Here is a 15,723-nt window from a genome sequence, read left to right on the forward strand (position 1 = left end):
ACTGCGAGCCCCCGGGGGACAACTGATCACCTTGTAACCTCCCCAGCGCTTAGAACAGTGCTTTGCACATATTAAGAGCTTAATAAATGCCATTATTATTATTATAAGAGAGAGACAATCCCGGGAAATCTCGGGGATGGCCCAAGATTCTGGGTCTCCCGGCCTCTCTCCGGGGCTGAAACGAGCTGGGAAGTGGAAGGGAGGGTTTTAGAGGGAGAGGAACTCTCCTTAGAAGAATAATATAATAATAATAATAATAATAATAATAATGATAATAGTTAAGCGCTTACTATGTGCCAAGTACTGTTCTAAGCGCCGGTGTAGATACAAGGTAAGTAGGCTGTCGCACGTGGGGCTCACAGTCTTCATCCCCATTTTACAGAGGAGGTCACTGCGGCCCAGAGAATAATAATAATAATAATTATGGTATTTGTTAAGCGCTTACTGTGTGCCAAGCACTGTTCTAAGCGCTGTGGGGGGATACAATAATAATAATGATGGTATTTATTAAGCGCTTACTATGTGCAAAGCACTGTTCTAAGCACTGAGCACTGTTCTAAGTGCTGGAAGGTAATCAGGGTGTCCCACATGGGGCTCACAGTCTTCATCGCCATTTTACAGAGGAGGGCACTGCGGCCCAATAATAATAATAATAATAATAATAGTGGCATTTATTAAGCACTTCCTATGTGCTAAGCACTAAGCTCTGGGGGGGATGTAAGGTAATCGGAGTGTCCCACGTGGGGCTCACAGTCTTCATCCCCATTTTACAGAGGAGGGCACTGCGGCCCAGAGAATAATAATAATAATAATAATAATAATAATAATAATAGTATTTATTAAGCACTTCCTATGTGCAAAGCACTAAACGCTGGGGGGGGGGGAGGGGGATGCAAGGTAATCGGGGTGTCCCACGTGGGGCTTACAGTCTTCAACCCCATTTCACAGAGGAGGTCACTGCGGCCCAGAGAATAATTATTATTATTATTATGGTATTTATTAAGCACTTACTATGTGCCAAGCACTAAGCACTGGGGGGATGCAAGGTAATCGGGGTGTCCCACGTGGGGCTCACAGTCTTCATCCCCATTTTACAGAGGAGGTCACTGCAGCCCAGAGAATAATAATAATAATAATGATGGTATTTATTAAGCACTTCCTATGTGCCAAGCACTAAGCCCTGGGGGGGATGCAAGGTAATAGGGGTGTCCCACGTGGGGCTCACAGTCTTCAACCCCATTTTACAGAGGAGGGCACTGCGGCCCAGAGAATAATAATAATTATAATTATGGTATTTATTAAGCACTTACTATGCGCCAAGCACTAAGCGCTGGGGGGATACAAGGTAATCGGGGTGTCCCACGTGGAGCTCACAGTTGTCATCCCCATTTTACAGAGGATGGCACTGCGGCCCAGAGAATAATAATAATAATAATGGTATTTATTAAGCACTTCCTATGTGCCAAGCACTAAGCGCCGGGGGGGATGTAAGGTAATCGGGGTGTCCCACGTGGGGCTCACAGTCTTCATCCCCATTTTACAGAGGAGGTCACTGCGGCCCAGAGAATAATAATAATGGTATTTATTAAACACTTCCTATGTGCCAAGCACTAAACGCTGCGGGGGGGATGCAAGGTAATCGGGTTGTCCCACGTGGGGCTCACAGTCTTCATCCCCATTTTACAGAGGAGGTCATTGCGGCCCAGAGAGTAATAATAATAATAATGATGGTATTTATTAAGCACTTCCTATGTGCCAAGCACTAAGCGCTGGGGGGGATGCAAGGTAATCGGGATGTCCCACGTGGAGCTCACAGTTTTCATCCCCATTTTACAGAGGAGGGCACTGCGGCATAGAGAATAATAGCAAGGATGATTATGAATAATGATTATTATTATCATTAATAATAATAATAATAATAAGCTCCCCCTGCTTCTCTGGGCCATGTGAGCTGAGATGCCTGGAGTGTCCTTACCTGCAGCAGGTGGGAGCCCAGCTCCTTGGCCACACTGTCCAGAGGCCCCAGGCGGCTCGGCTGTCCCCAGGCGTCGCCCAGACCTGGGGAGGGAAGAGGACAAAGAGGCGGTGACGACTTGGAAATGGCGCTCTCTACAGTACCTCGTCCTGTCTGCGGGACGCCTGAGTCCGTCTCGTAAGACAAACAGGGGCGGGGATTTAGGGGGGTGGGGATTTGGGGGGTGGGGAAACTGAGGCAGCCTCTGCTCCCTGGCTTCCCGTTTGGGTGGGGGAAAAGGTCCAAAGGAGAGAGAATCCCGGGGGTTCCCGGGATGGGGAAACTGAGGCAGCCTCTGCTCCCTGGATTCCTGTTTAGGTGGGGGGAAGGTCCAAGGGAGAGAAAATCCCGGGAACGGGGGCCGAAGCCGGCTGGGAAGTGGACGGGAGGGTTTTATTCATTCATTCAATCGTATTTATTGAGCGCTTACTGTGTGCAGAGCACTGTACTGAGCGCTTGGGAAGTCCAAGTCGACAACATATAGAGACGGCCCCTACCCAACAGTGGGCTCACAGTCTAGAAGGGGGAGACAGACAACAATACAAAACATGTAGACTTAATGATGGTATTTGTTAAGAGCTTACTACGTGCCAAGCACTGTTCTAGACACTGCTTGTCCTGGGACCTGCGAACATGAGGATATTCATTCAGTCATTCAATCGCATTTATTGAGCGCTTACTGTGTGCAGAGCACTGGACTAAGCGCTTGGGAAGTACAAGAGGACACATAGGTCACCACAAGCACACAGAAAGGGGGGCACGCAAACCCAGCGCTTAGGACAGTGCCTGGCACATAGTAAGCACACGCTGCTTGAAGAAACAGCGTGGCTCAGTGGAAAGAGCCCGGGCTTGGGAGTCAGAGGTCGTGGGTTCAAATCCACGTGGGCTTGAGACGGTGAGCCCCACGTGGGACAACCTGGCTACTTTGTATTTACCCTAGCGCTTTGAACAGTGCTTGGCACATAGTAAGCGCTTAATACCATTATTATTATTACTATTTCCTTGTATCTACCCCAGTGATTAAAACAGTGCTTGGCACATAGTAAGCGCTTAACAAGTACCATTATTATTATTCTCTGGGCCTCGGTTACCTCATCTGGAAAATGGGGATGAAGACTGCGAGCCCCACGTGGGACAAACTGGTTACCTTGTATCTACCCTAGCGCTTTGAACAGTGCTTGGCACATAGTAAGCGCTTAATACCATTATTATTATTATTATTATTTCCTTGTATCTGCCCCAGTGATTAGAACAGTGCTTGGCACATAGTAAGCACTTAACAAATACCATTATTATTATTCTCTGGGCCTCAGTTCCCTCATCTGGAAAATGGGGATGAAGACTGTGAGCCCCACGTGGGACAACCTGGTTACCTTGTATCTACCCTAGCGCTTTGAACAGTGCTTGGCACATAGTAAGCGCTTAATACCATTATTATTATTATTATTATTTCTTGTATCTACCCCAGTGATTAGAACATTGCTCGGCACATAGTAAATGCTCAACAAATACCATTATTATTATTCTCTGGGCCTCAGTTACCTCATCTGGAAAATGCGGATGAAGACTGCGAGCACCACGTGGGACAACCTGATCACCTTGGATCTACCTCAGCGTTTAGAACAGTGCTTGGCACAAAATAAGCGCTCAACAAATAACATAATCACGACTGTTAGAAACACCCAGCCCGGGCCATCTCCCTCTACCCCGCGAGAAACCGCAGCCTTGGAACAGGTGGGTAGGGACCGTCTCTATATGTTGCCAACTTGTACTTCCCAAGCGCTTAGTACAGTGCTCTGCACTCAGTAAGCGCTCAATAAATACAATTGAATGAATGAATTTGGCCCTTCCTATCCGGACCAAAGCCCCCTCCCCCCAAATAGAGAAGCAGCGTGGCTCAGTGGAAAGAGCCCGGGCTTGGGAGCCAAAGGTCATGGGTTCTAATCCCGGCTCCACCACTTGTCAGCTGTGTGACTTTGGGCAAGTCACTTCACTTCTCGGGGCCTCAGTGACCTCAACTGTAAAATGGGGATGAAGACTGTGAGCCCCACGTGGGACAACCTGATCGCCTTGTATCCATCCCCCCAGCGCTTAGAACAGTGCTTTGCAATCAATCAATCAATCAATCATATTTATTGAGCGCTTACTGTGTGCAGAGCACTGTACTAAGCGCTTGGGAAGTACAAGTTGGCAACATCTAGAGACAGTCCCTACCCAACAGTGGGCTCACAGTCTAGAAGGGGGAGACAGAGAACAAAACCAAACATATTAACAAAATAAATAGAATAGATATGTACAAGTAAAATAAATAAATAATAGAGTAATAAATATGTACAAACATATATACAGGTGCTGTGGGGAAGGGAAGGAGGTAAGACGGGGGGAACCCTAGGAAATTCCCGGGAGAGCGTGCGCGCTCGCGTTATAGACGGGGGGATAATAATAATCATAATGATGGCATTTGTTAAGCTCTTACTACGTGCAAAGCACTGTTCTAAGCACTGGTGGGGGGGGATACAAGGTGATCAGGTTGTCCCACAGGGGGCTCACAGTCTTAATCCCCATTTTACAGATGAGCTCACTGAGGCTCAGAGAAGTTAAGTGACTTGCCCAAAGTCACACAGCTGGTAATTGGTGGAGCCGGGATTTGAACCATGACCTCTGACTCCAAAGCCCATGTTCTTTCCACTGAGCCACGCTGACTTGTCTGTTGCGTGACCCTGGGCAAGCCCCTTCTCTACCCATTAGACCACACTGTTTCAATGCAGAATTATGCAGTAAATTTTTCTTCATAATCCTGGCTCCGCCACTTGTCTGCTGTGTGACCTTGGGCAAGCCACTTCACTTCTCTGTGCCTAAGTTTCCTCATCTGGAAAATGGGGATGACGACTGTGAGTCCCACGTGGGACAACCTGATGACCCTGTATCTACCCCAGCACTTAGAACAGTGCCTGGCACATAGCAGGTGCTTTATTATGATTCCAGCGCTTATAACAGTGCTTGGCACATAGTAAGCGCTTAGCAAATACCATTATAATTATAATTATTATTATTATTATTCATTGGGCCTCAGTTACCTCATCTGTAAAATGGAGATAAAGACTGTGAGCCCCAGGTGGGCCTACTTACCTTGGATCTACCCCAGCGCTAGAACAATACTTGGCACATAGTAAGCGCTTAACAGTACCATCATCATTATTGTTATTATTCACTGGGCCTCAGTTACCTCGTCTGTAAAATGGAGATAAAGACTGTGAGCCCCACGCAGGACAGCCTACTTACCTTGAATCTACCCCAGCGCTTCGAACAGTACTTGGCACATAGTAAGCGCTTAACAAATAACAATCATTATTATTATTATTCGCAAGTGGAGTTTTGTTGGAGACTAATGGACCAGGTTCATTCATTCATTCGATTGTATAGTTTGAGCGCTTACTGTGTGCAGAACACTGTACCAAGCGCTTGGGAAAGTACAATACCATAATAATTATTATTATTATTACAATACAGCAGTAAAGACAGACAATCCCGGCCCGCAACGAGCTCGGGTCTAAAGGGGCTGATTAATCCGGGTGATTCAGGCTAAAGAGGCAGCGTGGCTCAGTGGAAAGGGCCCGGGTTTGGGTTCTAATTCCGCCACAGTTTTGTCACCTGGCTTTTAACACCCTTAAACCTTACATGTCCGAGGCAGCATACTTTCTAAGATTTCCATTCTTTTCCCCCTTAAGGCACACTTAGATTGTTTGTCTAATTAGATTGTTTGTCACCTGTCTACATGTTTTGTCACCTGTCTACATGGTTTTTTTTTTTTGTCATGTTATGTTTTGTTTTGTTGTCTGTCTCCCCCTTCTAGATTGTGAGCCCGTTGTTGGGTAGGAACCGTCTCTATATGTTGCCGACTGGTACTTCCCAAGCACTTAGTAATAATAATAATGGCATTTATTAAGCGCTTACTATGTGCAAAGCACTGTTCTAAGCGCTGGGGGGATACAAGGTAATCAGGTTGTCCCACGGGGGGCTCACAGTGTTCATCCCCATTTTATAGATGAGGGAACTGAGGCCCGGAGAAGTGAAGTGACTCGCCCAAAGTCACACAGCTGACAACTGGGGAAGCCGGGATTTGAACCCATGACCTCTGACTCCAGAGCCACGCTGCTTCTCTGCACATAGTAAGCGCTCAATAAATACGATTGAGTGAGTGAGTGAGGCTCTTCCAGTTGTCCGCTGTGTGACTTTGGGCGAGTCACTTCACGTCTCTGGGCCTCAGTTCCCTTATCTGGAAAATGGGGATTAAGACTGTGAGCCCCAGGTGGGACAACCTGATCACCTTGCCCAGCGCTTAGAACAGTGCTTGGCATATAGTACGCGCTTAACAAATGCTATTATTATTATTATTATTATTTTATTATTAAAACCGCAACTATTCGTATAGTTCAGGAGCGACATGCTTTGGCTCGCAATATCGGGAAACGGAGGCCTCCCTCCCCTCCCAGTCAAACCGCCCCGAAGAGGTCGAGGCGAATTCATTCATTCAACCGTATTTATTGAGCGCTTACTGTGCGCTGAGCACTGTCGAACTCAATAGACGCCCGCAAACTGCAACTCACCGAATCGAACCCAATCGACTCCCACCGAGTCGACTCCAAAGACCCTCATCCGCCGGCTCCTGGCATCTCCGGAGCTCCCCTGCCTTTTCATTAATTAATTAATTCACTAATTCCATTGTATTTAATAATGATGGCATTTATTAAGCGCTTACTATGTGCAAAGGACTGTATTTATTGAGCGCTTAGTGGGCGCAGAGCACGTCCCACGGGCCGGGGGGAATCAATCAATCAATCGTATTTATTGAGCGCTTACTGTGTGCAGAGCACTGTACTAAGCGCTTGGGAAGTACAAGATGGCAACATATAGAGACAGTCCCTACCCAACAGTGGGCTCACAGTCTCAAAGGGGGAGACAGACATACTAACATACAAACATACTAACAAAATAAAATAAATAGACTACATATGTACAAGTAAAATAAATAAATAAATAGAGTAATAAATATGTACAGACATATATACAGGTGCTGTGGGGAAGGGAAGGAGGTAAGATGGGGGGATGGAGAGGGGAACGAGAGGGGAATGCCACTGTTTATTATAGCACCGCACTTTCCCGAGCGCTGAGTCCAGCACTCTGAGCACAGTAAGAGCTCAATAAGCCATCATTATATGTTATTATTAATATAATATAATATATATAATGATGGCATTTATTAAGGATTTACTATGTGCAAAGCACTGCACTAAGCGCTGGGGAGATTACAAGGAGATCAGCTTGTCCCACGGGGGGCTCACAGTCTTAATCCCCATTTTACAGATGGGGGAACTGAGGCCCAGAGAAGTGAAGTGACTTGCCCAAAGTCGCACAGCTGACAATTGACAGAGCCGCGATTCGAACCCATGACCCCTGACTCCAAAGCCCGGGCTCTTTCCACTGAGCCACGCTGCTTCTCTCTCTCTCTCTATATATATAAAATAATGATGATGATGGCATTTGTTAAGCGCTTACTATGTGCAAAGCACTGTTCTAAGCGCTGGGGAGGATACAAGGTGATCAGATTGTCCCATGTGGGGCTCACAGTCTTCATCCCCATTTTCCAGATGAGGTAACTGAGGCCCAGAGAAGTGAACTGGCTTGCCCAAAGTCACACAGCTGACAATTGGCAGAGCCGGGATTTGAACAAATACCATTTAACAAGGTATTAACAATGGGTTTAACAAATACCATTATCTTCTAGACTGCGAGTCCGTTGTTGGGTAGGGATTGTCTCTGTTGCCGAACTGTCCTTTCCAAGCGCTTAGTACAGTGCTCTGAACACAGCAAGCGCTCAATAAATACGATTGAATGAATGAATGAATTACCATCTACACTGCGAGCCCGTTGTTGGGTAGGATTGTCTCTGTTGCCGAACTGTCCTTTCCAAGCGCTTAGTACAGTGCTCTGCACACCGTAAGCGCTCAATAAATACGACTGAATGAACGAAGTAGAACATGGTGTCTAACAAATACCATTATCTTCTAGACTGCGAGCCCGTTGTTGGGTAGGGATTGTCTCTGTTGCCAAATTGTCCTTTCCAAGCGCTTAGTACAGTGCTCTGCACACCGTAAGCGCTCAATAAATACGATTGAATGAATAAACTAGAACACGGTGTTTAACAAATACCATTATCTTCTAGACTGCGAGCCCGTTGTTGGGTAGGGATTGTCTCTATGTGTTGCCGAATAGTCCTTTCCAAGCGCTTAGTACAGTGCTCTGCACACAGTAAGTGCTCAATAAATACGATTGATTGATTGATTAATTATTACTACAATACTCGGCGTGGAGACGGCGCTCCTGGCATGGAAGGAGACGAGCAAGGGGGTTAATTTGGAGGGGCCGATCCGGAGGACGCCCCCAGCCCCAGGCCATTCATTCATTCATTCATTCAATAGTATTTATTGGGCGCTTATTCAGTCAATCGTATTTATTGAGCGCTTACTGTGTGCAGAGCACTGTACTAAGCGCTAGGGAAGGACAAGTTGGCAACATATAGAGACGGTCCCTACCCAACAGTGGGCTCAAAGTCTAGAAGGGGAACAAAACAAAACATATGAACAAAATAAAATAAATAGAATAAATAGAATGGCCCCCGGGGCGTGGAGCCGACCTGAGGCGACTGCGACCACCCAAACAACTAATCCCGGAGCCCGCGCCGCCTTTCTTTCCCGAAAGAAATTGTTCTATCCCGTGGCTCAGTGGAAAGACCCCGGGCTTTGGATTCAGAAGTCATGGGTTCAAATCCCGCCTCCGCCAACTGTCAGCTGGGTGACTTTGGGCAAGTCGCTTCACTTCTCTGGGCCTCAGTTCCCTCATCTGGAAAACGGGGATGAAGACTGTGAGCCCCCAGTGGGACCATCTGATAATAATAACAATAATAATAGTGGCATTTATTAAGCGCTTACTATGTGCCAAGCACTGTTCTAAGCTCTGGGGAGGTTACAAGGTGATCAGCTTGTCCCAAGGCGGCTCACAGTCTTAATCCCCATTTTCCAGATGAGGTAACTGAGGCCCAGAGAAGGTAAGTGACTTGCCCAAAGTCACACAGCTGACAAGTGGCGGAGCCGGAATTTGAACCCAAGACCTCTGACTCCAAAGTCCGGGCTCTTTCCATTGAGCCACGCTGTAACCTTCCCAGCGCTTAGAACAGTGCTTTGCACATAATAAGCTCTTAATAATCAATCAATCAATCGTATTTATTGAGCGCTTACTGTGTGCAGAGCACTGTACTAAGCGCTTGGGAAGTACAAGTTGGCAACATTATAGAGACAGTCCCTACCCAACAGTGCCACCATCATCATCCCATACGCCCGGAAAACTCTCGTCAAACTCAGGTAGGCGCCTATTTCAGCCTCCAAACAATCGTCAGAGAACCGCGGCCAACGGGGCATCTTGGGGGCTCGGGAGTCAGAGGGCTTGGGTTCTAATCCTGACTCCGCCACTTGTCAGCTGTGTGACTCTGGGCAAGCCACTTCATTCAATCGTATTTATGGAGCGCTTACTGTGTGCAGAGCACTGTACTGAGCGCTTGGGAAGTACAAGTCGGCAACAGATAGAGACGGTCCCTACCCAACAACGGGCTCTCTGGGCCTCAGTTCCCTCCTCTGGAAAATGGGGGTGAAGACTGTGAGCCCCCGTGGGACAACCTGATCACCTTGGATCTCCCCCAGCGCTTAGAACAGTGCTTGGCACGTACTAAGCGCTTAACAAATGCCATCATCATTATTATTATGCGGACACTTTGCGAGGGCCACCAGCTTCTTCGAGCGCGGCCGAGGGCCGCGTCCACCCGGATAAACCACCCGGATTATACAGGTTTTCTCTCGAAATCCCGTTTGGCTTCAATGATCGGGAAGCTCCTGGGTTCTCCTGGGAATCTCCCGGTTTAGACGTAGTCTGTGGCCGTTTTTCCAAGGCTGAAGACGGGCCCTTTCCAGATTCCCAGGGAACAGGAACCGCCCGCTCCCCGGACTGCATAGGAAAGGGGAGTGTATTCGGAGAAAGCGCTTTCTCTCTCTCTCTTTCCCCCCTCTCTCACACACAAATTCAAACAAAAGAACACACAAAAACTCACACACACACAAAACTCACACACAAAAAACCTCTCATACACACTCACACAAACTCACGCAAAAAAACCACAAAAACTCTCACACACATACCCATACACAAAACTCTCTTTCACACATCCAATTCCTTCATTCATTCAGTCGTATTTATTGAGCGCTTACTGTGTGCAGAGCACTGTACTAGGCGCTTGGGAAGTACAAGTCGGCAACATACAGAGACAGTCCCTACCCAACAACGGTCTCACAGTCTAGAAGGGGGAGACACAACAAAACTCTCTCACACACAAAATACCCCCCTCTATCTGTCTCTCTCATACACACAAAAAACCCCTCTCTATCTATCTCATACACACAAACACACTCTCTAACACACACACAAAAAACACACATACAAAAACTCACACGCCCTCATACACAAAACTCTCACAAACAAAAAACCCCTTTCTCTTTCTCTCTCTTACACACACTCTCTAACACACACACACAAAAAAACACACAAACTCTCACACACACCCATACACAAAACTTTCACACACAGAACTCACATACAAAAAAACCCTCTCTCTTTCTCTCTCATACCCACACTCTAACACACACACAAAAAACACACACAAACGCACACCCATACACAAAACTCTCTATTACACTAAAAAACTCTCACACACAAACCCCCCATACACACACACACCCTCAAAAACACACACAAAAGTATCACACACACAAAAGTCTCACACAAAAAAAACCCTCTCTCTCTCTCTCTCTCTCTCTCTCTCTCTCTCGCATACACACACAAAAAACACAAACACAAAAACTCTCACACACCCATATACAAAACTCTCTTTCACACACATAAAACTCTCTCACACACACATAAATCTCTCTCTCACATACACAAAAAATCCCTCTCTCTTTCTCTCTCTCTTTCATACACACACCCCTCTCTCCGCCCAGACTTTGGGGCTGCCAGTCCCGGCTCCGACCGAAAATTGAAGCTGGTTGTGGTCGAAGAATCGGGGAGTCGGTGTGGACGGCGTACACACTTACGGGAACACCCTCAAAAACACACGCTCACCTTCATTCATTCATTCAACCGTATTTACTGAGCGCTTACTGTGTGCAGAGCACTGTACTAAGCGCTTGGGAAGTACAAGTTGGCACCATAGAGAGACGGTCCCTACCCAACAGTGGGCTCACACAAACCCGCCCATAAAAACGGCCTAAAAGAAGTAAAAAATACGAGCCCCGTACGTTCGGCAACCAATTCACTAGTGGTATTTATTGAGCGCTTACTGTGTGCAGAGCACTGTACTAAGCGCTTGGGAAGGACAAGTTGGCAACATATAGAGACGGTCCCTACCCGACAGTGGGCTCACACAAACCCGCCCATAAAAACGGCCTACCAGAAGTAAAAAATACGAGCCCCGTACATTCGGCAACCAATCCACTAGTGGTATTTATTGAGCGCTTACTGGGTGCAGAGCACTGTACTAAGCGCTTGGGAAGGACAAGTTGGCAACATATAGAGACGGTCCCTACCCGACAGTGGGCTCACACAAACCCGCCCATAAAAACGGCCTACCAGAAGTAAAAAATACGAGCCCCGTACATTCGGCAACCAATCCACTAGTGGTATTTATTGAGCGCTCAGTGGGTGCAGAGCACTGTATTAAGCGCTTGGGAAGGACAAGTCGGCAACATATAGAGACGGTCCCTACCCGACAGTGGGCTCACACAAACCCGCCCATAAAAACGGCCTACCAGAAGTAAAAAATACGAGCCCCGTACATTCGACAACCAATCCACTAGTGGTATTTATTGAGCGCTTAGTGGGTGCAGAGCACTGTACTAAGCGCTTGGGAAGGACAAGTCGGCAACATACAGAGACGGTCCCTACCCAACAGTGGGCTCACATAAACCCGCCCATAAAAAAGGCCTAACAGAAGTAAAAAATACGAGCCCCGTACGTTCGGCAACCAATCCACTCGTGGTATTTATTGAGCGCTTACTGGGGGCAGGACACTGTCCTAAGCGCTTGGGAGACTACGACCGCGGCCCAGGAGAAGCTGACTATCCGGTAAACGCACTCACAAACGCATTTGCGAAATGTCCCTGCCCCAGAAAATGTGCGGGGAAACCCAGAAGAGTTGGTCCCAGACACCCCCCCAAGCCTTAGGGCAGGGGTTCGCACAGATCCAGCGCTTAGAACAGTGCTTCGCACATAAGCGGCTCAGCGGAAAGAGCCCGGGCTTGCGAGTCAGAGGTCGTGGGTTCTAATCCCGGCTCCGCCACTTGTCGGCTCTGTGACTTTGGGCAAATCACTTCACTTCTCTGTGCCTCAGTTCCCTCATCTGGAAAAAGGGGATTAAAACTGTGAGCCCCCCCCGTGGGACAACTTGATCACCTTGTAACCTCCCCAGAGCTTAGAACAGTGCACATAGTAAGCGCTTAACAGATACCATCATTATTATTTATTATTATTCTCTGGGCCTCAGTTCCCTCCTCTGTAAAATGGGGATTAAGACTGTGAGCCCCCCGTGGGACAACCTCAGTACCTTGTATCTACCGGCGCTTAGAACAGTGGTGGGCACACAATAAGCGCTTAATACCGTTATTATTATTATTAACAAATGCAATAATTATTATTATTATCCACCGCAAAGACCCTCCCCCACGTGGACACCCCGCTCCCCAGACGACGGGTCCCGCGCTCGTTCTTAATCGCAGGGGTCTTTCTCCCCGCGACCTGCCCGCTCCTCTTTGGAAAAGGGCGAAATCCCTCTCCCGGGAGTGGCCACAGCACCGACCTGGGCATCGCTAGGTCATGGGTTCTAATCCTACCTCCGCCACTCGTCTGCTGTGAGGCCTTCAGCAAGCCACTTCACTTCTCTGGCCCTTAGTTGCCTCATCTGTAAAATGGGGATGAAGACGGTGAGCCCCATGCAGGCAGGGACTATGTGTCCAACCCGATTTCCTTGTAATAATGATAATAGTGATGGTATTTGTTAAGCGCTTACTATGTGCAAAGCGCTAGGGGGATACAAAATGATCACGTTGTCCCACGTGGGGCTCACAGTCTTAGTCCCCATTTTACAGAGGAGGGAACTGAGGCACAGTGAAGTGACTTGTCCCAGTGCTTGTAACCACCTCAGCGTTTAGTAGAGTGCCTGGCGATTAATAATAAGAATTAGTAATAATATTATAATAACAGTACTTGTTAAACGCTTATTATATGAAACGTACTGTTCTAAGCGCTGGGGTAGATACGAGGAAATCAGGTTGTGTCCCACATGGGGTTCGCAGTCTTCATCCTCGTTTGTGCTTCGCACATAGCAAGCGCTTACCAAATACCATTATTATTATTATTTAACAGATGAGGTAATGAGGTGACTGAGGCACGGAGAAGCGAAGTGGCTTGCCCAAGGTCACACAACAGATGAGGAGGGATTAGAACCCGCGTCCTCTGACTCCCAAGCCCGGGCTCTTTCCACTAAGCCACGCCGCTGCTCTAAATACCACCATGACCATTATTATTATCACGATTATTATCCCCGTGCGGTCCCGGACTCAGTTTCCCCGGACTCAGCAGGCCCCACCCCTGAGCGGATTCGCACCAGGCGGGTTCCCGCTCCGCCAGCTTCATGGACTCCGGGAATCCCGGCCGGTCCCTCTTCCCGTTTCCTTTCCTTTTTTTCCCGCAAGGCCGGTCCTTCGCCCACCCCCGGGACTCCCATCCCTCGGTTGGGAGCAGTAGGGATGGACCATTTGGGGATGGAAAGAAACCGGGAACGAGTGAGGGGCTTCTCCTGTCCACCCGGAGCCCAATTCCCGGGCCCGAAAGTCTTCCTCGTTAACCCCCGCCCCATCTTCCCTCATTCATCCATTCAATCGTATTTATTGAGCGCTTACTGTGTGCAGAGCACTGTACTAAGCTTCCCTCCACAAAGACCCCTCCGGTGCCAGCCCCTCGGGACTCTTCGCCCCAACCCAGACGTCTCCTCAAATTTCTCTGGGCCCAATAATAATAATAACGGTATTTATTAAGCGCTCACTATGTGCAAAGCACTGTTCTAAGCGCTGGGGAGGTTACAAGGTGATCAGGTTGTCCCACAGGGGGCTCACAGTCTTAATCCCCATTTTCCAGATGAGGGAATTGAGGCCCAGAGAAGTTAAGTGACTCGCCCAAAGTCACACAGCTGACAAGTGGCGGAGCCGGGATTTGAACCCATGAACTCTGACTCCAAAGTCCGGGCTCTTTCCACTGAGCCACGCTGCTTCTCCAATAATAATAGCATTTATAGTAGCAGTAGTATTTGTTAAACGCTTACTATGTGCGAAGCACCGTTCTAATCCCGCCGGACTGCCCCCTGGGTCCCCCCTTCTTTCGCCCTTCCTCCCCTGCCCATGGGCAGGCCGGCCGGCCGGCCGGCGGGCCACCCCATTCCCAACCTAAATTCGCCTTTCCGTCGGAATGATCTTCTCCTGGAATCAATCCCGACTGAATCCAGGCCGCCGGTAGGCCGCAGCTCCTCCAGCTCGGCAGGTCAGTATCCCCCGCCCCCCGGACACCCCGAAACCCATATCCTCCGCTCCAGGGCACCCCCAAACCCACATCCCCTCTCCCCAGGGCACCCCCCGAACCCACATCACTCGCCCTCGGATACCCCAAAAACAATAGTCTCCGCCCCCGGGTAAACCAAAAGCAATGTTCCCTGACGCCGGGTACCCCAAAACCAATATCCCTCGCCTTCGGGAGCCCCAAAACCAATATCCCCCACCCCCGAACAGCCCAAAACCAACATCCCTCGCCCCCGGGTAGCCCAACACCAATATCCCTCGCCCCCGGACAACCCAAAACCAACGTCGCTCGCCCCCGGACAACCCAAAACCAACGCTGCTCGCCCCCGGGTACCCCAAAACCAGTACCCCTCGTCTTCGGCCACCCCAAAACCAATATCCCTCGCCCCCAGACAACCAAAAACCAATATCCCTCGCCCCCGGACAACCCAAAACCGATGTCCCTTGCCCCCGGGTAGCCGAAAACCAATATCCCTCGCCCCCGGACAACCCAAAACCAACGTCGCTCGCCCCCGGGTACCCCAAAACCAGTATTCCTCGCCTTCGGGCACCCCAAAACCAATATCCCTCGCCCCTGGACAACGAAAAACCAATATCCTTCGCCCCCGGACAACCCAAAACCGATGTCCCTCACCCCCGGGTACCCCCCAAAAAAATCCTTCGCCCCCGGACAACCCAAAACCAATACCCCTCGCCTTCGGGCATCCCAAAACCAACATCCCTCGCCCCCGGGTAGCCCAACACCAATATCCCTCGCCCCCATACAACTAAAAACCAATATCCCTCGCCCCCGGGTACCCCAAAACCGCCGTCCCTCGCCCCCAGGGGACCCCGAAATCAGTAGCCCCCGCATCGAATATCCTTTCCCTCCTCCCCAGCCTCCAGGCCGCGGGGTCGGAAGACCCTTAGAGACCCCTCCCGGCCGGTGACACCCCCCCCCCCCCCCCCACCATGGGAACCGCGGCCGAAAGAAAGCGAGGG

General features: G+C 49.0%; 1 protein-coding gene across 1 annotated transcript in view; it reads right to left on the reverse strand.

The window, feature by feature from the left end:
• The window catches only part of SIM2 (SIM bHLH transcription factor 2), a 47,888-nt gene that overhangs the window by 31,349 nt on the left and 816 nt on the right, over positions 1 to 15,723 (reverse strand). The window contains exon 2 of the mRNA XM_038766168.1: positions 1,976 to 2,058. Coding sequence (XP_038622096.1) covers positions 1,976 to 2,058 — 83 coding nt within the window. The remainder of the gene's footprint in view (positions 1 to 1,975; positions 2,059 to 15,723) is intronic.

This window comes from Tachyglossus aculeatus, chromosome 24 (assembly GCF_015852505.1).
Source record: "Tachyglossus aculeatus isolate mTacAcu1 chromosome 24, mTacAcu1.pri, whole genome shotgun sequence".
NCBI classification, from domain to species: Eukaryota; Metazoa; Chordata; class Mammalia; order Monotremata; family Tachyglossidae; genus Tachyglossus; species Tachyglossus aculeatus.